At 41.1% G+C, this 24,875-nt stretch overlaps 1 protein-coding gene across 2 annotated transcripts in view; it reads left to right on the top strand.

Annotated features, from left to right (window-relative positions):
- The window catches only part of NEDD4 (NEDD4 E3 ubiquitin protein ligase), a 177,920-nt gene that overhangs the window by 148,616 nt on the left and 4,429 nt on the right, over positions 1 to 24,875 (top strand). For both annotated transcript variants that reach the window (XM_033190033.1, XM_033190034.1), the window contains 12 exons: positions 370 to 424; positions 515 to 573; positions 2,201 to 2,266; positions 7,666 to 7,895; positions 9,247 to 9,368; positions 9,456 to 9,526; positions 11,372 to 11,467; positions 17,977 to 18,050; positions 18,308 to 18,368; positions 21,966 to 22,025; positions 22,107 to 22,214; positions 23,152 to 23,248. In XM_033190033.1, coding sequence (XP_033045924.1) covers positions 370 to 424; positions 515 to 573; positions 2,201 to 2,266; positions 7,666 to 7,895; positions 9,247 to 9,368; positions 9,456 to 9,526; positions 11,372 to 11,467; positions 17,977 to 18,050; positions 18,308 to 18,368; positions 21,966 to 22,025; positions 22,107 to 22,214; positions 23,152 to 23,248 — 1,099 coding nt within the window. The remainder of the gene's footprint in view (positions 1 to 369; positions 425 to 514; positions 574 to 2,200; positions 2,267 to 7,665; positions 7,896 to 9,246; positions 9,369 to 9,455; positions 9,527 to 11,371; positions 11,468 to 17,976; positions 18,051 to 18,307; positions 18,369 to 21,965; positions 22,026 to 22,106; positions 22,215 to 23,151; positions 23,249 to 24,875) is intronic.

The raw sequence follows: 24,875 nt of genomic DNA on the forward strand, positions 1-24,875 counted from the left end.
AGGAGATCCAGACCATCCTGGCGAACATGGTGAAACCCCGTCTCTACTAAAAATACAAAAAATTAGCCAGACGTGGTGGCGGGTGCCTGTAGTCCCAGCTACTCGGGAGGCTGAGGCAGGAGAATGGCGTAAACCCGGGAGGCGGAGCTTGCAGTGAGCCGAGATAGCGCCACTACACTCCAGCCTGGGTGAAAGAACGAGACTCTGTCTCAAAAAAATAAAAATAAAATAAAAAATTTAAAAAGGTTGATACCTTCTGAGAATGGAATGGAATATGCAAATTAAACTAACCATACAACCAGTGCTATTTTACTATCCATTCATCTAAAACCCTATCCTAACATAATTGAAATACATTCTTCATTATAGCCAGGATGGGAAGAGAGAACTCACACAGATGGAAGAATCTTCTACATAAATCACAGTATGTGCAATGCAATTTTTCATTATGTTATTTTTTGTGATAAATTTTATGTGTGAGAAAGTACACCGTTTTTCTTTTTCTTCCTTTCAGATATAAAAAGAACACAATGGGAAGATCCTCGGTTGCAGAATGTAGCAATAACTGGACCAGTAAGTCTCTCTGTGCCAATGTGATCTGATGGGACTGTCCTCTCACCTGTCTCTTCAAGAGCAGATACTCAAGGGCATAACCCTACAGGCACTGAGAGGAAAGCACATTGGCCGTTCTCTCTCCTCTCCCCCATTTCCCATACTCCAAGTCTCAGTTATTTGAAAAGATTCTATAACATCATTATCTTTATCCTATGCAATAGCAGTGGGAGACAGGTGAGCCAGACAGTCAGAATGCTAAGGCAGTGTGGGCTGCTGAGCTCAGGCTGGTGCCTCCCACTGTCTGAACAAGAATGTTGACAGTCCTCCACAAATCAGAGAGGAGCAGAGAGTGTATCCAGTTGAAGCAGCAGCACCCTATCCACTCCAGGGTCATTCTTAAATTTTTTAAAAGAAATCAGGGCCGGGCGTGGTGGCTCAAGCCTGTAATCCCAGCACTTTGGGAGGCCGAGACGGGCGGATCACGAGGTCAGGAGATCGAGACCATCCTGGCTAATACGGTGAAACCCCGTCTCTACTAAAAATACAAAAACTAGCCGGGCGAGGTGGCGGGCGCCTGTAGTCCCAGCTACTCGGGAGGCTGAGGCAGGAGAATGGCGGAAACCCGGGAGGCGGAGCTTGCAGTGAGCTGAGATCTGGCCACTGCACTCCAGTCTGGGCGACAGAGCGAGACTCCGCCTCAAAAAAAAAAAAAAAAAAGAAATCAGGCCAGGCTCACACCTGTAATCCCAGCACTTTGGGAGGCCAAGGCAGGTGGATCACCTAAGGTCAGGAGTTCAAGACCAGCCCGGCCAATATGGTGAAACCCTGTCTCTACTAAAAATGCAAAAAATATTAGTTAGGCATGGTAGCAGACACCTGTAGTCCCAGCTACTTGGGAGGCCGAGGCAGGAGAATCACCTGAACCCAGGAGGCGGAGGTTGCGGTGAGCTAAGATTGCACCACCACATTCCACCCTGGGTGACAGAGCGAGACTCCTTCTCAAAAAAAAGAAAAAGAAAAAGAAATCATTATAAATGCCCAGTATGTAAGACACATCCACACTTAAGTATAAATATTACCATGTATGATAACTGTAGTCAGATTGATAGGAAAATTATTATCCTTTTTTATAGCTGCTTTTTCCATTTTATTCAGATTTTGTTTTCTAATTCATAAAAATAAAACGGAAGATACCTTTTTTTATTACTATTTACTATCTCAACATGTAGTCGTTTAACGGCTCAAAAAGGCAATTCCTTGGAGTTCAAGGAAAAAGTACGCTTTTCACATTGCCCGTTTAATGGAGAAATCACTTTGAAAGTCTCTTTAGAAATGGAAATTTTTGTTTCTAGTATTTCTCTACCTGGAAGAAATTTCCTATTTCTGGCATGCTACATTTTAAGAATATTGCATAATGAAAATTACAGCCATAGGAATTGCTGAATACAATTTTGTCTTAAACAGAGAAATTAAATATTTTAAAGTTTTGTATTTGTTTTTCTTCTAATTAAACTTTTCTTTCTAAATATTTTTCTTTTAATGCCCTTAACTTATGTTCGTAAAATACCCTGCCGGGAACTTTAAAAATTGTTCCAGAATAAAAACAACCTAAACTTCTTTATTTTTCCAAAATTTCCAACTAAAGGCAGTGCCCTACTCCAGGGATTACAAAAGAAAGTATGAGTTCTTCCGAAGAAAGTTGAAGAAGCAGGTTAGTGATGTTTGTGATAAATACTTGAGTCATCAATATATAGATGGAAAGTAATGGGAAATTTTTTTAAAGTAATAATTTGTTCTATATTTGTAACAACTTTGAACAGTTTTTCATAGAGAAAGGATGCTTATTTTTTGTGTAGCTGTGATATATCACTACAGACCACTGATTATTTTATGTCTTCCTTTTGTAAGATATTTTATAATGTAGAAAATGGCATTTAAAGTTTGCTTTCCAGAGCTCTAACCTGATGTATCCTTGTGGGGTTTATGGGGCTTGATCTTTGTAGAACCTGAGCAAGAGTGGCTGAGGAAATTATCTTCTGGCCTAGTCTTTGACTCTGTTGGAGGAGTCTGGATTTTTTTATGACTTTGTTGTTTTCCAGCGGTAGTCATTCATTCTCTACAACTTCAAATGTAATGTCTCTGCATAGTTTAAAAATACAATCATGAGTGCTCTTGTGACTTGTCTCCGTATGGTTATCAGTTATGTTCACTACACTTTTTTCCATCACCACAAATGCAATATGTTTGGAACTAAACTTATCATCTGGCCATCTATTTCATTTCTATTGGTGTCTTACTAGTTTTAATGCCTCTCTTACTTGCTCATCCTGTCCTCCTTTGCCTGCAGTTTAGGAATACTACCACTAGGTGGCCATATTGGGTTATACTTTCTTGCATTCTAAGCCAGAAGCTGGCTTTCACAAAGATTCAAGATGGTGGGTCGGCTACCTCAGATTTTCACCCAGATTTTTAACAAAAATGAAACATGATAGTTTTTTTAGTGTAAACATTTTATGCCCTAATAAAATCCTTAAATATCATCAACTTTCTAAACTCATTTTTAAGGATAATTTTGTGGGCCAGGCGGCATGGCTCACACCTGTAATCCCAGCGCTTTGGGAGTTCAAGGCTGGTGAATCACTTGAGGTCAGGAGTTCGAGACCAGCCTGGCCAACATGGTGAAACCTCCGTCTCTACTAAAAATACAAAAATTAGCTAGGTGTGATGTTACACGCCTGTAATCCTGGCTACTCGGGAGGCTGAGGCAGGAGAACCACTTGAACCCGGGAGGCAGAGGTTGCAGTGAGCTGAGATCACTGCACGCCAACCTGGGCAACAGAGTGAGACCCTGTCTCAAAGAAAAAGAAAAAAGAAAGATAACATTGTGTCAAAATTTCTCTGGAAATTTGTTTTCTACTTCTAGATTTTGGGATTTTAAATGTTTGCTGATTCATTGTTCTGGTTAATATTTTCATTCTTTTTTTTTTTTTTTGAGACGGAGTCTCGCTCTGTCGCCCGGGCTGGAGTGCAGTGGCTGGATCTCAGCTCACTGCAAGCTCCGCCTTCTGGGTTTATGCCATTCTCCTGCCTCAGCCTCCCGAGTAGCTGGGACTACAGGAGCCCGCCACCTCGCCCAGCTAGTTTTTTGTACTTTTTTTTAGTAGAGACGGGGTTTCACAGTGTTAGCCAGGATGGTCTCGATCTCCTGACCTCATGATCCGCCCATCTCGGCCTCCCAAAGTGCTGGGATTACAGGCTTGAGCCACCGCGCCCGGCCAATATTTTCATTCTTAATGAGAATATGCTGGAGGAATAGAAGCACTAGCTTCTCCATTTGCCACTCTAAGTGGTTGAAACATGTTGTAGTATCTAATTGTTAATGTCTTCCAGGCAGCAGGAGATGGGAGGCAATGCCATTACAGGCCACAAAATACAAAAAAAAAAAAAAGATAAAAGCAATTATATTTGTTGATCTCTGACTGCATACCAGGCATTCTTCTTAGAAGTTTACATATGTTATTCATTTAATGTCTACAATAACTCTGTAAGGAAGAGGCTACTATTACATTTCACAGATGAGGAAACTGAGGCACAGAGAGAATAGGTAATGTGATCAAGTCCCATGGTTATTAAGTAGAAAAGCTAAGTGGTCTAGCTCCATATCCCATGTTCCTAAGCAACATGACATATCATATTGGTGACTAAGAGAATTAAGAGAGAAATTAATTATTTGTATGGAAATTACCCAGAATGCAACAAAGGTAAGTAAAGGAATAAACATATAAAAGAAAGGTTAAAAGACATGAAGTCAGCCAGGCGCGGTGGCTCACGCCTGTAATCCCAGCACTTTGGGAGGCCAAGGCGGGCGGATCACAAGGTCAGGAGATTGAGACCATTCTGGCTAATACAGTGGAACCCTGTCTCTACTAAAAATACAAAAAATTAGCCGGGCGAGGTGGTGGGCGCCTGTAGTCCAAGCTACTCGGGAGGCTGAGACAGGAGAATGGTGTGAACCCAGAAGGCGGGGCTTGCAGTTTAGAATGAGACAGAATGAGACTTCGTCTCAAAAAATAATAATAATAAATAAAATAAAATAAAAGTCATTTATGACATGAAGTCATTCCAGAAGGAGGGGACCAAGATCATAAGGAGGAGAAGGATAAGAATATGAATTCTCACATTAATAAAAAGGCCCAAGCAGTATTTTAAAAATAAAATCTGTATCTAGACACATCATAGCAAAAGAGCAGAACACTTAGAATGTAAGAACGTGTAGCACCAAAACAGAGAGAAAGAATATTAAAAACACCAGGTGCAGTGGCTCATGCCCGTAATCCCAGCACTTTGGGAGGCTGAGGCAGGAGGATTACTTGAGCTCAGGAGTTCAAAGCTGCACTGAGCTATAATCATGCCACTGCACTCCAGCCTGGATGACAGAGCAGTACTCTGTCTCAAAAAAAAAAAAAAAAAAATTAAAAACCGGTGCTTGAAAGCCATGCACTGTCTTTAACCTTTTCCTCTTCCTTATCCTCAACATCTTGTAGTTAGGAATAATGATGGCTAATAATTACCATATGCCAGATACTGTGTAAGCATTTTTAATGCATTATTCCATTAAGTCTTGAAACAACTCCATGTGGATAGCTATCATTATTATTATCCCTATTTTATAGATGAGGAAATTAATCCTTAGAAAAGACATATAACCTGTCCAAAGTCTCACTCCTAATGAATGGTGGAGTCAAGATGTGAACGCAGGGCCAGATTTCAGAATGCATGCACTTGTCTACTACTCAGTTCAAACACTCAAGTTTCTCCTGTAACCCTCTCTTCTTCCACTACCATTGCTCCTTCACAGGTCCCTCTATCTTCTCTCACTGAGCTATTCCAGGGATCTTTAACTGACCAGTGTGTGCCTCTTGTGTCTCCTCCTTAAAACCACCCTTTACACCCTGTCCCTCAGCTTCTGAGAACCCAGCAATCTGACCATGTGGCTTTCCTACTCAGAAACTCTCTTCTCATCCGCATTCACACTGTCCACCCTCTGCCCCCAGACTGTTTTTTCACATTTTTTCACTATAATCCCTGCTTTCTTTCCCTTCCTCTCCCTTCTCCTTCTGTACCCTGTAGGTATTAAATGTATCAGACCCCTCATGTATGCTGTTCCTCCATCCTTCCCTCCCTTTCTCTGTCTAAAGACTTCTTCTCAAAGCTTTCTTGATTGCCTCATTTGAAGTCAATAGCTCAGTCTTTTATGCCCTGCAGAACATTGCTTCCATCTCTTACCATCAGCAATTGTCCTCCTATTTTAAGTCTCAGAATTAGCAGCATTTACACTTGTTTTTCACATATGCACCAGATGAGAAACTCCTTGAGGAAGCAATGACATCTTACCCTGTAGTTTTATTCCCTTTATTCCCCATCATTGGCCCTACTACAATACCACCCGGCCTAGAGTAGGCCTTTGATAAATGCTTACCTGCACCAGCTCCCTAGCATCCAGGCTAAAGTTGCTTTTCTGCAAGCTTACCATTTTTTAAATGACATAAGCAGTGTAAGAAACTGCTCATATCATGCTTATATTGCTTATATCAACTGCTTACGTTATTATGTTTCTATAGGGCTTTCCATTTTCCCTAAATAAATTGAGAATGAAACTGATTTTTTTTTTTTCCTTAGAGCTAACCTTCTTTTTTGGAGGTGACAGAATGTTGATGGCGTGTTTTCTCTTACTGGTTTCCCCTGGAAATTTGCCCACGAAGTACTGAGGAATAAAATATTTAGATATATCTTTTGTAAAATGTACAAAAAGGTCTGCCTAAAGCATAGTTGTATACATTTGTCACATAAGCCAAAAATGTACAAAAGATTAGTGAGGCAATGTAGCTCCATTAATTAAGAGCACAGACTCAGGAGCTAAGACTTTCTTAAGTTGTCTTCTTCAGTTTTATATGTAAAATGAAGACAATAAGAGTAGCTTTTGCATAGTGTTGTTATAAAGTTAAATGAGTTAACCTACCATTCCAGGGGACCCATGCCTGGCTGTATTAGTCCGTTTTCACGCTGCTGATAAAGACATACCCAAGACCGGGCAATTTACAAAAGAAAGAGGTTTATTGGACCTACAGTTCCACATGGCCAGGGAGGCCTCACAATCATGGCAGAAGGCAAGGAGGAGCAAGTCACATCTTACGTGGATGGCAGCAGGCAAAGAGAGAGCTTGTGCCTAGAAACCATTAGATTTCATGAGACCCGTTCACTATCACGAGAACAGCGCGGGAAAGACCCGCCCCCATAATTCAATCACCTCCCCCCGGGTTCTTCCCAGGACACATGGGAATTGTGGGAGTTACAATTCAAGATGAGATTTGGGTAGGATCACAGCCAAAACATATCACTGGCACAGTCTGTATATGTCACCATCTGTTAATGAGTGAAGGAAGATAGACTCCAGGGAGGAAAGCAGAGGTAGGAAAAACCCTGAACAGACAGGCAGGGAACAGCTAGCAGGCAGTGGCTATCCTACAGGTCACAGAACGGTGTTCATTGGAACTTAATATGAAAAGGACTATTAATGAAATGCCTTCATGAGGGCATTACCATCACCATCAATAGCTCCTTTACGCTGGGTGCCATCGCTCATGCCTGTAATCTCAGCACTTTGGGAGGCCAAAGCAGGAGGATTGCTTGAACTTAGGAGTATGAGACCAGCCTGGGCAAGATGGCAAGACCTCAAAAACTTAAAAAATTAGCCAGGCATGATGGCACGCGCCTATGGTCCAGTTACTTAGGAAGCAGAGGCAAGAGGATCACTTGAGCCCATGAGGTCAAGGCTGCAGTAAGCCATGTTCACGCCACTGCACTCCAGCCTGAATTACAGAGCTGTCTCCAAAAAACAAAACGCTTCTTCAGATGTAAAGAAGTCTATATTGCTAAGTAATTAGAGAAAATGCAGGAACTCTCATACCGTAGAGGAAATCAAGACAATATACCTAGTTGAAAAAGAGACTTGGACACAGGGTGTAGAGGGAATGTTGTAACTTTATGAGAGATAGGTTTGTGATTCTGTTGAACTGATTTAAACAGTTAGTCTCTCCTCTGGATTTTCAGAATGACATTCCAAACAAATTTGAAATGAAACTTCGCCGAGCAACTGTTCTTGAGGACTCTTACCGGAGAATTATGGGTGTCAAGAGGGCAGACTTCCTCAAGGCTCGACTGTGGATTGAGTTTGATGGTGAAAAGGGATTGGATTATGGAGGAGTCGCCAGAGAATGGTTCTTTCTGATCTCAAAGGAAATGTTTAACCCTTATTATGGGTTGTTTGAATATTCTGCTACGTAAGTACCTTTACAATGATTATAGGCAGAAAAAGAAAAATCACTGCTTTACAAGTAAGAGTCAAAGGATAGAAGGAAAATATATGTCATGCCAGAAAAGGGCAATTTTAACTAATGTTGCTTCAGAAGTGACTTTTTTAAAAGTTGTGGTGAAATACACATTGCATAAAATTTACCGTTTTAGGCCAGACGCGGTGGCTCACGCCTGTAATCCCAGCACTTTGGGAGGCCAGGGCGGGCGGATCACGAGGTCAGGAGACTGAGACCATCCTGGCTAACACAGTGAAACCCCATCTCTACTACAAATACAAAAAAAAAATTAGCCGGGCGTGGTGGCGGGCACCTGTAGTCCCATCTATTTGGGAGGCTGAGGCAGGAGAATGGCATGAACCTGGGAGGCAGAGCTTGCAGTGAGCCGAGATTGCATCACTGCACTCCAGCCTGGGTGACAGTGCGAGACTCCGTCTCAAAAAAAGAAAAAAATTACTGTTTTAACCATTTTAAATACACAATTTAGAATCATTACATACATTCACGTTGTTGTGCTGCCATCACCACCATCCAACTCTAGAACTTTTTCATCTTCCCAAAATGAAACTCCGTACCCAGTAAGCACTTGCTCCCCATTCCCTGGCAGCCACTGTTCTGCTTTCTGTCCCTGTAAATTTGACTCCTCTGGGTACCTCACATAAGTGGAATTATTCAATATTTGTCTTTTTGTGACCAGCTCATTTCACTTGGCATGATGTCTTCAGGGTTCATCTATGTTGTAGCATGTATCAGAATGTCCTTCCTTTTTAAGGCTAAATAATGTTCCATTATTTTTGCATATAATGCTTTGTTTAGGCCAGGCGCGGTGGCTCACACTTGTAATCCCAGCACTTTGGCAGGCCGAGGCAGGTGGATCAGAAGGCCAGGAGTTCAAGACAAGCCTGGCCAACATAGTGAAACCCTGTCTCTACTAAAAATACAAAAATTAACCAGGCATGGTGGAGGGCACCTCTAATCCCAGCTACCCGGGAGGCTGAGACAGGAGAATCACTTGAACCTGGGAGGCAGAGGTTGCGGTGAGCTGAGACTGTGTCATTGCACTCCAGCCTGGGGAACAGAGCAAGACTCCATCTCGAAAACAAACAAACAAACAAGACTTTGTTTATGCATTCATCTGCCAAAGGACATTTGGGTTATTTCCACTTTTTGACAGAAATTACTATTTTTAAAACCATTAAATTCAGTGGAGGAATGTGGTTCTAACAGTAGTAAACAACTCTTAAAAGAGGAAGATTATTTATAATTATTTGTCATATTAAAGTTTTTCAAATGAAGTATTTAAATGGGGTTGTCTTTACAGGGACAATTACACCCTACAGATAAATCCAAACTCTGGATTGTGTAACGAAGATCACCTCTCTTACTTCAAGTTTATTGGTCGGGTAGCTGGAATGGCAGTTTACCATGGCAAACTGTTGGATGGTTAGTATTAAGTATAAACTTTTACAATGTAGTTACCTGTTCTTTTTCACTTGGTAATCATCCTAAATGTATTTGGTTTTTTGCAAGGTTTTTTCATCCGCCCATTTTACAAGATGATGCTTCACAAACCAATAACCCTTCATGATATGGAATCTGTGGTATGTCTTTTTCACTTGTAGTTTAGACAAAGTATAATTTAATAAACAGCTTGAACATTTTGAGGAATTTGCTTTTAATGACACGGAAATTAATATATTATCATGTTTCAAAATACACATGAACTCTTTCCTCAACATTTTATTATGAAAATTTTCTAACATTTAATAAAGATGGAAGAATTTTACACTGTACACTTGTATATCCACTACTCACAATTGGTTTTTTCTCAGTTTACTGTATCACATACCTATCTGTCTATGCATCAGCCTATCTTAGGTTCTTCATGCATTTCAGAGTAAGTTATAGATAACAGTAAACATCCCACTAAATACTTAAATAGGTTGTACAAGTTATGTGTCTTTGGAATCAGTATTTGCATTACGATCTTTTATGATGAATATTGTGTGTGTGAGTGTGTGTGTGTGTGTATATATAATATATATATATATATATATTTTTTTTTTTTTTTTTTGAGACAGAGTCTCGCTCTCTTGCCAAGCTGGAGTGCAGTGGCGTGATCTCGGCTCACTGCAACCTCCGCTTCCCAGGTTCAAGCAATTCTCTGCCTCAGCCTCCCGAGTAGCTGGGACTACAGGTGCGTGCCACCACCACGCCCAGCTAATTTTTGTATTTTTAGTAGAGATGGTGTTTTACCGTGTTCGCCAGGATGGTCTCCATCTTTTGACCCCATGATCCACCCGCCTTGGCCTCCCAAAGTGCTGGGATTACAGGCGTGAGCCACTGCGCCCAACCAAATGGTTGTATATTTTTTAAATGGCAGTCGAAAGGCAAAGCATTATGGTTAGGCTCCTAGAAAAAAACAGAAACCCAAGGATTAAACCCCTGACTGTAGCCACGTTGTTTCCTGTGCTGCTGAATAGCCTCACACAATGTGTGTACACATGAATTCTAGGACATCTTCCTTAGTACCAAGTTCATTTTTTATTTTCTTATTACATATTAACAGCACAAACAGTGTGCTTCTTTATAAATCGTAAGATTGCACAGTTATTTGAGTTGGTTCATTGAGCCTCTATATTTATTTAGAGATTTTTCTTTAACTTGGGCTGGGTATAAACAATGGCCTCCTCATAGCTACTTAAACATTTCACATACAGTGCCGGACACAGGGGTGCGCAACTGTAATCCCAGCACTTTGGGAGGCTGAGGCGTGTGGAACTTGAGGTCAAGAGTTTGAGACCAGCCTGGCCAACATGGTGATACCCTGTCTCTACAAAAAATACAAAAATTAGCCAGGCATGGTGGTGCATGCCTGTAGTCCCAGCTACTCAGGAGGCTGAAGTAGGAGAATCACTTGAGCCAAGGAGGTTGAAGCTGCAGTGAGTCACGATCGCCCCACTGCACTCCAACCTGAGGGACAGAGCAAGACCCTGTCTCAAAAAAAAAAAAAATTAAATTAAAAAATAAAAATAAAACATTATAGTCACGTAGGCATATGAGGAATGTGCTAAGTGCTCCTGGATATCCAAAGCCAAAAGTTAGGTTTTATCTGAAAACTTTTGTATTCATTCCTTTAACTGGATAATACAATCTGTACCTCCACTGCTTCCACATAAACATAGATTCTGAACTTTTAAGTAGGCACCACTTGATTGATTGATTGATTGATTGGTGCATTTTTACTCTTGCCCTTACCTGTCATCCATCTCTTTTTGTAATACACACACATACACACATACATTTTTGTTTATGTGTGTAAGTAAAGGATGTCTGTCTGACCTCTCATCTTTTACCCAATTACTCAGACCCTCTACATACTATTTTTTTGCAATTTCAGGTGTGTTATATATACAAATTTTAAATACGTAATTTTTCCCATCTAGGATAGTGAATATTACAATTCCCTAAGATGGATTCTTGAAAATGACCCAACAGAATTGGACCTCAGATTTATCATAGATGAAGAACTTTTCGGACAGGTTTGTGAATTTTGATCAGTTAAAATGGCACATAAATTGTGAAACAAATGTTTAGATGTTAATACGTACACTGAATACATTCCTAGGCTCTGTTTGTACATTTATTTTCCAGTAACAAAAACTGTCTCTCAGCAAGAATTTGTGCTTTCTTTAACATTTGACTCATTCCGTATTTATTTTAGTAAAACTAATATTTTAAGTTTTTTTTGTTTTTTTTAATTATACTTTAAGTTCTAGGGTACATGTGCATAACGTGCAGGTTTGTTACATATGTATACTTGTGCCATCTTGGTGTGCTGCACCCATCAACTCGTCAGCACCCATCAGTTCATCATTTATATCAGGTATAACTCCCAATGCAATCCCTCCCCCCTCCCCCCTCCCTGTGATAGGTCCCAGTGTGTGATGTTCCCCTTCCCCAGTCCAAGTGATCTCATTGTTCAGTTCCCACCTATGAGTGAGAACATGCGGTGTTTGGTTTTCTATTCTTGTGATAGTTTGCTAAGAATGATGGTTTCCAGCTGCATCCATGTCCCTACAAAGGACGCAAACTCATCCTTTTTTATGGCCGCATAGTATTCCATGGTGTATATGTGCCACATTTTCTTAATCCAGTCTGTCACAGATGGACATTTGGGTTGATTCCAAGTCTTTGCTATTGTGAATAGTGCCGCAATAAACATACGTGTGCATGTGTCTTTATAGCAGCATGATTTATAATCCTTTGGGTATATACCCAGTAGTGGGATGGCTGGGTCATATGGTACATCTAGTTCTAGATGCTTGAGGAATTGCCATACTGTTTTCCATAATGGTTGAACTAGTTTACGATCCCACCAACAGTGTAAAAGTGTTCCTGTTTCTCCACATCCTCTCCAACACCTGTTGTTTCCTGACATTTTAATGATTGCCATTCTAACTGGTGTGAGATGGTATCTCATTGTGGTTTTGATTTGCATTTCTCTGACGGCGAGTGATGATGAGCATTTTTTCATGTGTCTGTTGGCTGTATGAATGTCTTCTTTTGAGAAATGTCTGTTCATATCCTTTGCCCACTTTTTGATGGGGTTTTTTTTTTTCTTGTATATTTGTTTGAGTTCTTTGTAGATTCTGGATATTAGCCCTTTGTCAGATGAGTAGATTGCAAAAATTTTCTCCCATTCTGTAGGTTGCCTGTTCACTCTGATGGTAGTTTCTTTTGCTGTGCAGAAGCTCTTTAGTTTCATTAGATCCCATTTGTCAATTTTGGCTTTTGTTGCTGTTGCTTTTGGTGTTTTAGACATGAAGTCCTTGCCCATGCCTATGTCCTGAATGGTACTACCTAGGTTTTCTTCTAGGGTTTTTGTGGTATTAGGTCTAACATTTAAGTCTCTAATCCATCTTGAATTAATCTTCGTATAAGGAGTAAGGAAAGGATCCAGTTTCAGCTTTCTACTTATGGCTAGCCAATTTTCCCAGCACCATTTATTAAATAGGGAATCCTTTCCCCATTTCTTGTTTTTGTCAGGTTTGTCAAAGATCAGATGGCTATAGATGTGTGGTATTATTCTGAGGGCTCTGTTCTGTTCCATTGGTCTATATCTCTGTTTTGGTACCAGTGCCATGCTGTTTTGGTTACTGTAGCCTTGTAGTATAGTTTGAAGTCAGGTAGCGTAATGCCTCCAGCTGTGTTCTTTTGGCTTAGGACTGTCTTGGCAATATGGGGTCTTTTTTGGTTCCATATGAACTTTAAAGCAGTTTTTTCCAATTCTGTGAAGAAACTCATTGGTAGCTTGATGGGGATGGCATTGAATCTATAAATAACCTTCAGCAGTATGGCCATTTTCACGATATTGATTCTTCCTATCCATGAGCATGGTATGTTCTTTCATTTGTTTGTGTCCTCTTTTATTTCACTGAGCAGTGGTTTGTGGTTCTCCTTGAAGAGGTCCTTTACATCCCTTGTAAGTTGGATTCCTAGGTGTTTTATTCTCTTTGAAGCAATTGTGAATGGAAGTTCATTCCTGATTTGGCTCTCTGTTTGTCTGTTACTGGTGTATAAGAATGCTTGTGATTTTTGCACATTAATTTTGTATCCTGAGACTTTGCTGAAGTTGCTTATCAGCTTACGGAGATTTTGGGCTGAGACAATGGGGTTTTCTAAATATACAATCATGTCATCTGCAAACAGGAACAATTTGACTTCTTCTTTTCCTAACTGGATACCCTTGATTTCTTTCTCTTGCCTGATTGCCCTAGCCAGAACTTCCAACACTATGTTGAATAGGAGTGGTGAGAGAGGGCATCCCTGTCTTGTGCCAGTTTTCAAAGGGAATTTTTCCAGTTTTTGCCCATTCAGTATGATATTAGCTGTGGGTTTGTCATAAATAGCTCTTATTATTTTGAGGTATGTTCCATCAATACCGAATTTATTGAGCGTTTTTAGCATGAAGGGCTGTTGAATTTTGTCAAAAGCCTTTTCTGCATCTATTGAGATAATCATGTGGTTCTTGTCTTTGGTTCTGTCTATATGCTGGATTACGTTTACTGATTTGCGAATGTTGAACCAGCCTTGCATCCCAGGGATGAAGCCCACTTGATCATGGTGGATAAGCTTTTTGATGTGCTGCTGAATCGGTTTGCCAGTATTTTATTGAGGATTTTTGCATCGATGTTCATCAGGGATATTGGTCTAAAATTCTGTTTTTTTTGTTGTGTCTCTGCCAGGCTTTGGTATCAGGATGATGTTGGCCTCATAAAATGAGTTAGGGAGGATTCCCTCTTTTTCTATTGATTGGAATAGTTTCAGAAGGAATGGTACCAGCTCCTCCTTGTACCTCTGGTAGAATTCAGCTGTGAATCCATCTGGTCCTGGACTTTTTTTGGTGGGTAGGCTATTAATTATTGCCTCAATTTCAGAGCCTGCTATTGGTCTATTCAGGGATTCCACTTCTTCCTGGTTTAGTCTTAGAAGAGTGTAAGTGTCCAGGAAATTATCCATTTCTTCTAGATTTTCTAGTTGATTTGCATAGAGGTGTTATAGTATTCTCTGATGGTAGTTTGTATTTCTGTGGGGTTGGTGGTGATATCCCCTTTATCATTTTTTATTGCATCTATTTGATTCCTCTCTCTTTTCTTCTTTATTAGTCTTGCTAGCGGTCTGTCAATTTTGTTGATCTTTTCAAAAAACCAACTCCTGGATTCATTGATTTTTTGGAGGGTTTTTTGTGTCTCTATCTCCTTCAGTTCTGTTCTGATCTTAGTTATTTCTTGCCTTCTGCTAGCTTTTGAATGTGTTTGCTCTTGCCTCTCTAGTTCTTTTAATTGTGATGTTAGAGTGTCAATTTTAGATCTTTCCTGCTTTCTCTTGTGGGCATTTAGTGCTATAAATTTCCCTCTACACACTGCTTTAAATATGTCCCAGAGATTCTGGTATGTTGTATCTTTCTTCTCATTGGTTTCAAAGAACATCTTTATTTCTGCCTTCATTTCGTTATATACCCAGTAGTCCTTCAGGAGCAGGTTGTTCAGTTTCCATGTAGTTGAGCGGTTTTGATTGAGTTTCTTAGTCCTGAGTTCTAGTTTGATTGCACTGTGGTCTGAGAGACAGTTTGTTATAATCTCTGTTCTTTTACATTTGCTGAGGAGTGCTTTACTTCCAATTATGTGGTCAATTTTGGAATAAGTGTGATGTGGTGCTGAGAAGAATGTATATTGTGTTGATTTGGGGTGGAGAGTTCTATAGATGTCTATTAGGTCCGCTTGGTGCAGAGATGAGTTCAATTCCTGGATATCCTTGTTAACTTTCTGTCTCGTTGATCTGTCTAATGTTGACAGTGGAGTGTTGAAGTCTCCCATTATTATTGTATGGGAGTCTAAGTCTCTTTGTAAGTCTCTAAGGACTTGCTTTATGAATCTGGGTGTTCCTGTATTGGATGCATATATATTTAGGATAGTTAGCTCTTCCTGTTGAATTGATCCCTTTACCATTATGTAATGGCCTTTTTTGTCTCTTTTGATCTTTGATGGTTTAAAGTCTGTTTTATCAGAGACTAGGATTGCAACCCCTGCTTTTTTTTGTTCTCCATTTGCTTGGTAGATCTTCCTCCATCCCTTTATTTTGAGCCTATGTATGTCTCTGCATGTGAGATGGGTCTCCTGAATACAGCAGACTGATGGGTCTTGACTCTTTATCCAGTTTGCCAGTCTGTGTCTTTTAATTGGAGCATTTAGTCCATTAACATTTAAGGTTAATATTGTTATGTGTGAACTTGATCCTGCCATTATGATATTAACTGGTTATTTTCCTCGTTAGTTGATGCGGTTCTTCCTAGCCTCGGTGGTCTTTACATTTTGGCATGTTTTTGCAATGGCTGGTACCGGTTGTTCCTTCCATGTTTAGGGCTTCCTTCAGGGTCTCTTGTAAGGCAGGCCTGGTGGTGACAAAATCTCTAAGCATTTGCTTATCTGTAAAGGATTTTATTTCTCCTTCACTTATGAAACTTAGTTTGGCTGGATATGAAATTCTGGGTTGAAAATTGTTTTCTTTAAGAATGTTGAATATTGGCCCCCACTCTCTTCTGGCTTGTAGAGTTTCTGCCGAGAGATCTGCTGTTAGTCTGATGGGCTTCCCTTTGTGGGTAACCCGACCTTTCTCTCTGGCTGCCTTAAGATTTTTTCCTTCATTTCAACTTTGGTGAATCTGGCAATTATGTGTCTTGGAGTTGCTCTTCTGGAGGAGTATCTTTGTGGCGTTCTCTGTATTTCCTGAATTTGAATGTTGGCCTGCCCTACTAGGTTGGGGAAGTTCTCCTGGATGATATCCTGAAGAGTGTTTTCCATCTTGGTTCCATTTTCCCCCTCACTTTCAGGCACCCCAATCAGACGTAGATTTGGTCTTTTTACATAATCCCATACTTCTTGCAGGCTTTGTTCATTTCTTTTTCTTCTTTTTTGTTTTGGTTTCTCTTCTCGCTTCGTTTCATTCATTTGATCCTCAATCACTGATACTCTTTCTTCCAGTTGATCGAGTCGGTTACTGAAGCTTGTGCATTTGTCACGTATTTCTCGTGTCATGGTTTTCATCTCTGTCATTTCGTTTATGACCTTCTCTGCATTAATTAGTCTAGCTGTCAATTCTTCCACTCTTTTTTCAAGATTTTTAATTTCTTTGCGCTGGGCACGTAATTCCTCCTTTAGCTCTGAGAAGTTTGATGGACTGAAGCCTTCTTCTCTCATCTCGTCAAAGTCATTCTCTGACCAGCTTTGATCCGTTGCTGGCGATGGGCTGTGCTCCTTCGCAGGGGGAGATGCGCTCTTATTTTTTGAATTTCCAGCTTTTCTGCCCTGCTTTTTCCCCATCTTCGTGGTTTTATCTGTCTCTGGTCTTTGATGATGGTGACGTACTGATGGGGTTTTGGTATAGGTGTCCTTCCTGTTTGATAGTTTTCCTTCTAACAGTCAGGACCCTCAGCTGTAGGTCTCTTGGAGATTGCTTGAGGTCCAGTCCAGACCCTGTTTGCCTGGGTATCAGCAGCAGAGGTTGCAGAAGATAGAATATTGCTGAACAGCGAGTGTACCTGTCTGATTCTTACTTTGGAAGCTTCCTCTCAGGGGTGTACTCCACCCTGTGAGGTGTGGGGTGTCAGACTGCCCCTAGTGGGGCATGTCTCCCAGTTAGGCTACTCAGGGGTCAGGGACCCACTTGAGCAGGCAGTCTGTCCCTTCTCAGATCTCAACCTCCGTATTGGGAGATCTACTGCTCTCTTCAAAGCTGTCAGACACAGTCGTTTGCATCTGCAAAGGCTTCTGCTGCTTTTTTTTGTTGTTGTTGTTGTTTAGCTGTGCCCTGTCCCCAGAGGCGGAGTCTACAGAGACAGGCAGGTTTCCTTGAGCTGCTGTGAGCTCTACCCAGTTCGAGTTTCCCAGCGGCTTTGTTTACCTACTTAAGCCTCAGCAATGGCAGGCGCCCCTCCCCCAGCCTCGCTGCTGCCCTGCGGTTAGATCGCAGACTGCTGTGCTAGCAATGAGGGAGGCTCCGTGGCCGTGGGACCCTCCCGGCTGGGTGTGGGATATATTCTCCTGGTGTGCCGTTTGCTTAAAGCGCAGTATTGGAGTGGGAGTTACCCGATTTTCCAGGTGTTGTGTGCCTCAGTTCCCCTGGCTAGGAAAAGAGATTCCCTTCCCCCTTGCGCTTCCCAGGTGAGGCGATGCTTCGCCCTGCTTCAGCTCTCGCTGGTCGGGCTGCAGCCGCTGACCAGCACCGATTGTCCGGAACTCCCTAGTGAGATGACCCCAGTACCTCAGTTGAAAATGCAGAAATCACCGGTCTGCTGTCGCTCGCGTTGGGAGTTGGAGACTGGAGCTGTTCCTATTCGGCCATCTTGCTCCCAGGACCTTAAGTTTTCTTAGCTTTTAACTTGTGACTGGACTTAATTTACAACATCAGGTTTCTTGTATAACTACAATATGTATACTTTTTAAGTTTTTCTCAGTAAAATAACATATCAAGTTATTGTGTTTAATTTTAGACACACCAACATGAGCTGAAAAATGGTGGATCAGAAATAGTTGTCACCAATAAGAACAAAAAGGAATATATTTAGTAAGTATTTTGTTCATAATTATTTTATGGGACATAATTCTGTACTTTACTCCAAAAAGACTCCACTTACCATCTTTCTCTTTCCCCTTGGCCAGAATCTCAATGTTCTTTTTCTCTATCACAATGCAGTAGCAAGCACTGGTATTCAGCTTTTGCATTGGGCTCAGCTAGCCTTTAGTTTTTGTTTCTAACTAGAATAATTGTGACTCAGAATTTTGTCTTGGTTCACGTGAAAATGAAATGTTGTTTCTTTTTAGTCTTGTAATACAATGGCGATTTGTAAACCGAATCCAGAAGCAAATGGCTGCGTTTAAAGAGGTATTCGTTTTCTTTTATTTGCTCTTCCATCATTTCATAGTATAACCCATAAGTTTCTTTTTTTTAATTATTATACTTTAAGTTCTAGGGTACATGTGCACAATGTGCAGGTTTGTTACATATGTATACATGTGCCATGTTGGTGTGCTGCACCCATAAGTTTCAAATATTGGGCCTCATCACATCTGAGAAAAATAAGTGTATGGCTTGTTTTGTGAAATCATTCTAAATTATATTTTTAAATTAACTAAATATTTCATTTAGTCATTCAAGAAGTCTAGACAATAAACATTGACAGGTCCCTTTCCCCCAAGCCTTTTGCCTGTTCCATTCCCTTCACCTTAGGACAAAAAAAGAACAAGAGTGCTTTAGGCATAGTATAACGTATTGTTTGTTTTTCTAAATAGGATCACCTTAAACATTTTGTTTTGTGACTTTCTTCTTTTTTTTTTGAGACAGAGTCTCACTCTGTCGCCCAGACTGGAATGCAGTGGCCTGATCTCAGCTCACTGCAACCTGTACCTCCCAGGTTCAAGCGATTCTCCTGCCTCAGCCTCTTGAGTAGCTGGGATTACAGGTGCCCGCCACCACGCCCAGCTAATTTTTATATTTTTAGTACACACAGGGTTTCACCATGTTGGTCAAACTGATCTCGAACTCCAGACCTCAAGTGATCCACCCGCCTTGGCCTCCCAAAGTGCTGGGATTACAGGCATGAGCCACCGCACTCGGCCTACTTTCTTCTTTTATCAGATATTTATTGGGGATATTTACATGTGAAGACATATAGCTGCCTTTCTTTGTGGCTATATTTTATTCAGAATATAAATTAGTAAGTTACTTAAAATTTCCCCAATTGGTAGACAGATTGTCAGAGCACTCATTTCTTAAGATAACTTACACTCTTCTGTTAAATAAGTATCTGGCTGGGCGTGGTGGCTCATGCCTATAATCCCAACACTTGAGGAGGATGAGGCGGGAGGACTGCTTGAGCCCAGAGTTTCAGACCAGCATGGACAACATAGGAAGACCTTATCTCTATAAAAAATTAAAAATTAGGCTGGGCATGGTGGCTCATGCCTGTAATCCCAGCACTTTGGGAGGCTGAGGCTGGTGGATTGCCTGAGGTCAGGAGTTTCAGACCAGTCTGGCCAACATGGTGAAACCCCATCTCTTCTAAAAATACAAAGAAATTAGTTGGATGTGGTGGCGTGCACCTGCAGTCCCAGCTACTCAGGAGGCTGAGGCAGGGGAATTGCTTGAACCCGAGAGGCAGAGGTTGCACTGAGCTGAGATCACGCCACTGCACTCCAGCCCGGGCAATGGAGCGAGACTTCATCTCCAAAAAAAAAAAAAAAAAAATTAGCTTGGTGTCATGGCATGTGCGTATGGTCACAGCTACTTGGGAGGCTGAGGCTAGAGAATCACTTGAGCCTGGGAAGTCGAGGCTACAGTGAGCTGTGAGCTATGATGGCACCAGTGCACTCCAGTCTGGGCTATAGAGTGAAACCTTGTCTCTAAAGTGTGTGTGTGTGTGTGTGTGTATCACATACTTTTTCATAAATTCCGTATTGAGTACTGTGTGTATGGTGCTGTGCCAGGCCAAAAGACATAAGTCCTGCTATTAAGGGATGTATGATGTAAAGAGAGAAATGAACAGAGGCAAGCATAAAGTGCTAAGTGAGCAGAGAAGAGTACAAACCAGGGAGGGGCAAAGGAAGGGACAAAGAAGGACTAGAGGGATTGGCCAGCCATGGAGAAGAGGGAAATGCAGTTGTAAGCAGCAGGAGCAGCGTATGTGAAGTCTGGCAGGAAGGTAGGCTGTACCCACAGGCAGTTGAGTATGCTGGGTGAGAGAATGCAAGAGGGCAACAATCAGCCTGCAGAGCTAACACACCAGCTTATACAGGGCCTGTGTGTGAAGCAGTACAGTCTGGAGTTTTCTCTGAATTTCAGGGAGGGGGAAGGAAGGTAGCATTAAAGGCTATTAACCAGTAAGACACCAAGATTCAATGTATGTTTCAGATCATTCTGGAAGTGCTATGTAGAGCGAGTTAGAGGAGAGCAAGACTAGCAGCAGAGACTTCCCAGGAGAGTTGGGAAAGTGCTACATAATCTTGGTGAGAAATGGTAAGGAATTAAGGGAATGGTGAGGGAGTTGAGACAGGAATGGGAAGGGAATGAAGATAGGGGTGGTGGTCAGAGCTTCATGTGCATTTGAAAGGCATTCAGAAAGGGAGACTTCAAGGATAGAGATGTATGGATTTGGGGATCATTTGCCTATGTGTAGTGAAGCTGCGAACTCGATACAATGGAAAATGTGAAAGGGCAGTGAAAGTGGATGGCCTGACATGTGGAGAGAGAACTGGAAACACCAGCATCTTAACTGTTGTTTTGAATGGATGGTTTATGAATGGACAGGTTAGGGCATGGGAGAAAAAAGAAAAAAAAAAAAAAAAACCCAGGAGACTGTAAAGGAAATAAGGAAATTAACAAAGGCAGACGGAAAGGTATGAAGAACAGAGAGAGTTTCAATAGTAAAGATGGTTTTAATCATATCATACTGCAAATAAGTCAAATATGATAAGGAATTAAATGTGTTTGTTAGATATAGCTGCAAAGCTGTCTTTGACTTTTTCCAGAACAATTTCAAGGAAGCTGTAGTGTAGAAGTCCGATTGCAGTGGGTTGAGTGTTAGATGGGAGGTGAGTGAATGGATTTGCTAAGTGCATAACACTGTCAAGAACTTGCCTGTGAAGGGAAAAAGACGGTCATTAGTTTTGTTTTTGTTTTTTGTTTGTTTGCTTTAAAGGTAGATATGGCTTGAGCAAATTTAAATGCATACAGAGTGAGCCAATAAAGAGAAAGAGGTCTAGTGAGATGACCTCCCTGAGGAGCAGGTGAAGCACAGGTGCAGGCCTAGCCTGAAAGAAGAGGTGGCACTTCTGTCTTCCACTGCGGCGGGAATGAGGCCATGACAGGTGTTGGTGATGGTTGGGACGCAGGGATGCAGAAGCTTGAGGGAGTTCCATCATGCATAATTGCCTCTGTTTTCCCTCAAATAGAACTTACACTTACCTACGGTAAAGAAGGGGTGATGTGGAGGCTTGAGAAGGCTGGCAAATTTGTTTTTTGTTGTTGTTCTTGTTTTGAGACAGGATCTCACTTTGTCGCCGAGGCTGGAATACCTCAGCCTCCCCAGTAGCTGGGACTACAGGTTCACACCACCATGCCTGGCTAATTTTTGTATTTTTTTGTAGAGACAGTGTTTCACCATGTTTCCCAGGCTAGTCTCAAATTCCTTGAGTCAAGCAGTCCGCCCACCTCAGCCTCCCAAAGTGCTGGGATTACAGGCATGAGCCACTGTGCCTGGCCACAGGAAGTTTTAAAAATAGCCACTTTGAGGAATAAATGAGAGAACAGACTGTGCACATGTACATTTTCTGGCCAATATTGAGATCTCAGTGAAGAGCCCATGATTGTGTAATGGTAGAAACTTGTGTGTCTGTGGGATTCCTCCAGTAGCACCCAGAAGCTGAAGCATAGGAAAGGCCATTGGCCCTGTCCATCCGGTTTTTAAATACATCTTTTTTCTAGGGATTCTTTGAACTAATACCACAGGATCTCATCAAAATTTTTGATGAAAATGAACTAGAGGTAAGACATAACATTTTATGTTGAAACAGAAGTTTCGAACCCATTATTTTCCTTGTTTATAATTTGACATTTCTTACGTAGCTTCTTATGTGTGGACTGGGAGATGTCGATGTGAATGACTGGAGGGAACATACAAAGTATAAAAATGGCTACAGTGCAAATCATCAGGTTATACAGTGGTTTTGGAAGGTAATTTGAAACTTCTATTTTCGTAAATTACTTTTTGATAGATTGAATCATATTTAAGTCAACTCTTGATTAACTATACTGGTGGATTACATTTAACTGACACAGAAAAATATACAGACCAGCAAAAATTATCTTTGATTTTGTACCGTATACATGCACCTTCTGGGTCTATAACTATTACTAGGTAAGTAAAATGTTCAGAAGGCAGTAAGTGGAATGACAGGCTGAGACAGGCACTTAGTTTTCTACTAAAGTAGGGACTCTGAAAGAACTTGTAATAACCTGTAGGGTATTCCTAGGGACTCCTGAGTGGCTCTTTTAAAATGTCTCATAGAGAAATGTGTATGCCATTCAATAATATTAATATAATGTGTTTTTTGAGATGGAGTCTTGCTCTGTCTCCCAGGCTGGAGTGCGATGGTGCTATCTCAGCTCACTGCCACCTCCGCCTCCCATGTTCAAGCAATTCTCTTGCCTCAGCTTCCCGAGTAGCTGGGATTACAAGTATGCACCACCATGCCTGGTTAATTTTTTTGTATTTTTAGTAGAGACGGGTTTCACCATATTGGCCAGGCTGGTCTCAAACTCCTGACCTCAAGTGATCTGCCCACCTCAGCCTCCCAAAGTACTGGGATTATAGGCATGAGCCACTGCACCCAGGATATAATTTTTAAAAGTCGTAAGTCACATCTCAAGAGAAATTTTGTTACTTCATTAGGTTATAATCCCATTCTAAAAAGTTGCCATGTAGCCTTACAAATAAAGTTTTCAAGAACTTTATAAACCACCCGTAAATAAAAATTTAATTAAAAGAAACATCCACATCTAGTAAGGGATTATTAATATTCTAGCTAAATTCTGATAGCTTATGTTTCAGGATAATTTGTTTACCTTTTTCCCAGTGCTGTTCCCTAAATGATGTTTTTATCTTATTCAGGCTGTTTTAATGATGGATTCGGAAAAAAGAATAAGATTACTTCAGTTTGTCACTGGCACATCTCGGGTGCCTATGAATGGATTTGCTGAACTATATGGTAAGGATTTTCCATAGATCACTAAAAAAAATGGAGTGGTGCCTATTGTCTTTTTCATGGCTGATGAATCCTCACGCTTCCATCAGTTACTAACATTTAGCTTAATTTTAAAAAGAATTAAGATTTTGAAAGATACCATTAGAGACACTGGAGTAGGCTAAAATATATTTACACCTTCTAATCAGATAATAAAGGGGAAAACTGGAAACATCAAATGACTTGAGTCACTTTCCCTTCTGTCATTTCAGAGTCTATGCCTAGTATGCGTCAGTTACAGAAAAAGCATTACCTTGGCCGGGAGGGGTGGCTCACACCTGTAATCCCAGCACTTTGGGAGGCCGAGGCAGGCACATCACTTGAGGTCAGGAGTTCAAGACGAGCCTGGCCAACACAGTGAAACCCCCTCTCTACCCAAAAATACAAATATTAGCTGGGCTTGGTGGTACGCACCTGTAGTCCTAGCTACTCGGGAGGCTGAGGCAGGAGAATTGCTTGAACCCGGGAGGCAGAGGTTGCAGTGAGCTAAGATTACACCACTGTAGTTCAGCCTGGGTGACAGACTGAGACCCTGTCTCGAAAAAAAAGAAAAAGCGTTACTTCTAATGTGATAGTTCAGGATAGCATTTGAAGTTTCACAGAATGTTACTAAGTGTATTTAAGTTGAATACCTTTAGGGAAATGCTGGACTAAACAAAGTTAAATGGATTTCTTCAGGACTTGTGTAGAACCTTTACTGTTAGAAGAAAACAAAAGCATTGTTTCCCAAACTTATTTGATCATGAAATCTTTTTTTTTTTCTTCCTTTCAAGATAGGGGTAGAGAATCTCATTAGGCTACTATTTTTCATTACCTGGGGGAAGCGCCAGGACTGGGAAGAAGACTGCACATATCTCTTGATTTTTAGAATAGTTAATGCAGTTTTCAGTAAAGTAAGATTCTATGTATTCTATCAAATTATTTTTCAGTTGATGTATAAAACTGGAGGTGTGTTTTGTTTAAAAGTACCATTTCTGATGTAGATTGCAGCAACTTTTCTTACATTGATTCATATTCTGTTTATTGGAATGATATTTACTTGCTTTTAAGGATACCAAGAATCCAAGAATAAATCTTTTAGAAAGGGTGTAGCTGAAGTGGGAGCCCTACTCAGAACAACGAGTAAGATTAGGATTGTCCTGGGGATTAGAAGTGGGGACCGCTGCCTAGGAAACTGCTAAGCTGAATTTGTTGTGCAAATAGAAGCTGACCATCTGATGGGATAGCTAAACCCTTTCTTCATGGCAAATCTGGTCAGCTTGCCAAGCCTCATTAATGTGTGTTTGCAGAACTGATCAAGCAGCTGCTACTTCTCTACCTAGAGTAACCACTCAAAAGTGGTTAGCTTTGCCACTAACCAGTTCAGTCATTCTTTGCCTAATTGGACTTCATAGCCTCTTTCTTTTTCGTGGTTTCACCTGATTCCCCTTCCTCTCTCTTCTCTGCCTTAACCAGTTGGTAGTGAAAAATAAAGGCAGGGCAAACAAATGCCCCTTTCCATCTCTGGCCTCTCTTCCCTCTTTTATGTAACCCAGCCCTATAACCATCCATTGATTTCATGCACTGTTTGAAATTTGGGGCAAATATGCCA

Source organism: Trachypithecus francoisi, unplaced genomic scaffold (genome assembly GCF_009764315.1).
Source record: "Trachypithecus francoisi isolate TF-2019V2 unplaced genomic scaffold, Tfra_2.0 Lachesis_group3, whole genome shotgun sequence".
In the NCBI taxonomy this organism is placed as follows: domain Eukaryota; kingdom Metazoa; phylum Chordata; class Mammalia; order Primates; family Cercopithecidae; genus Trachypithecus; species Trachypithecus francoisi.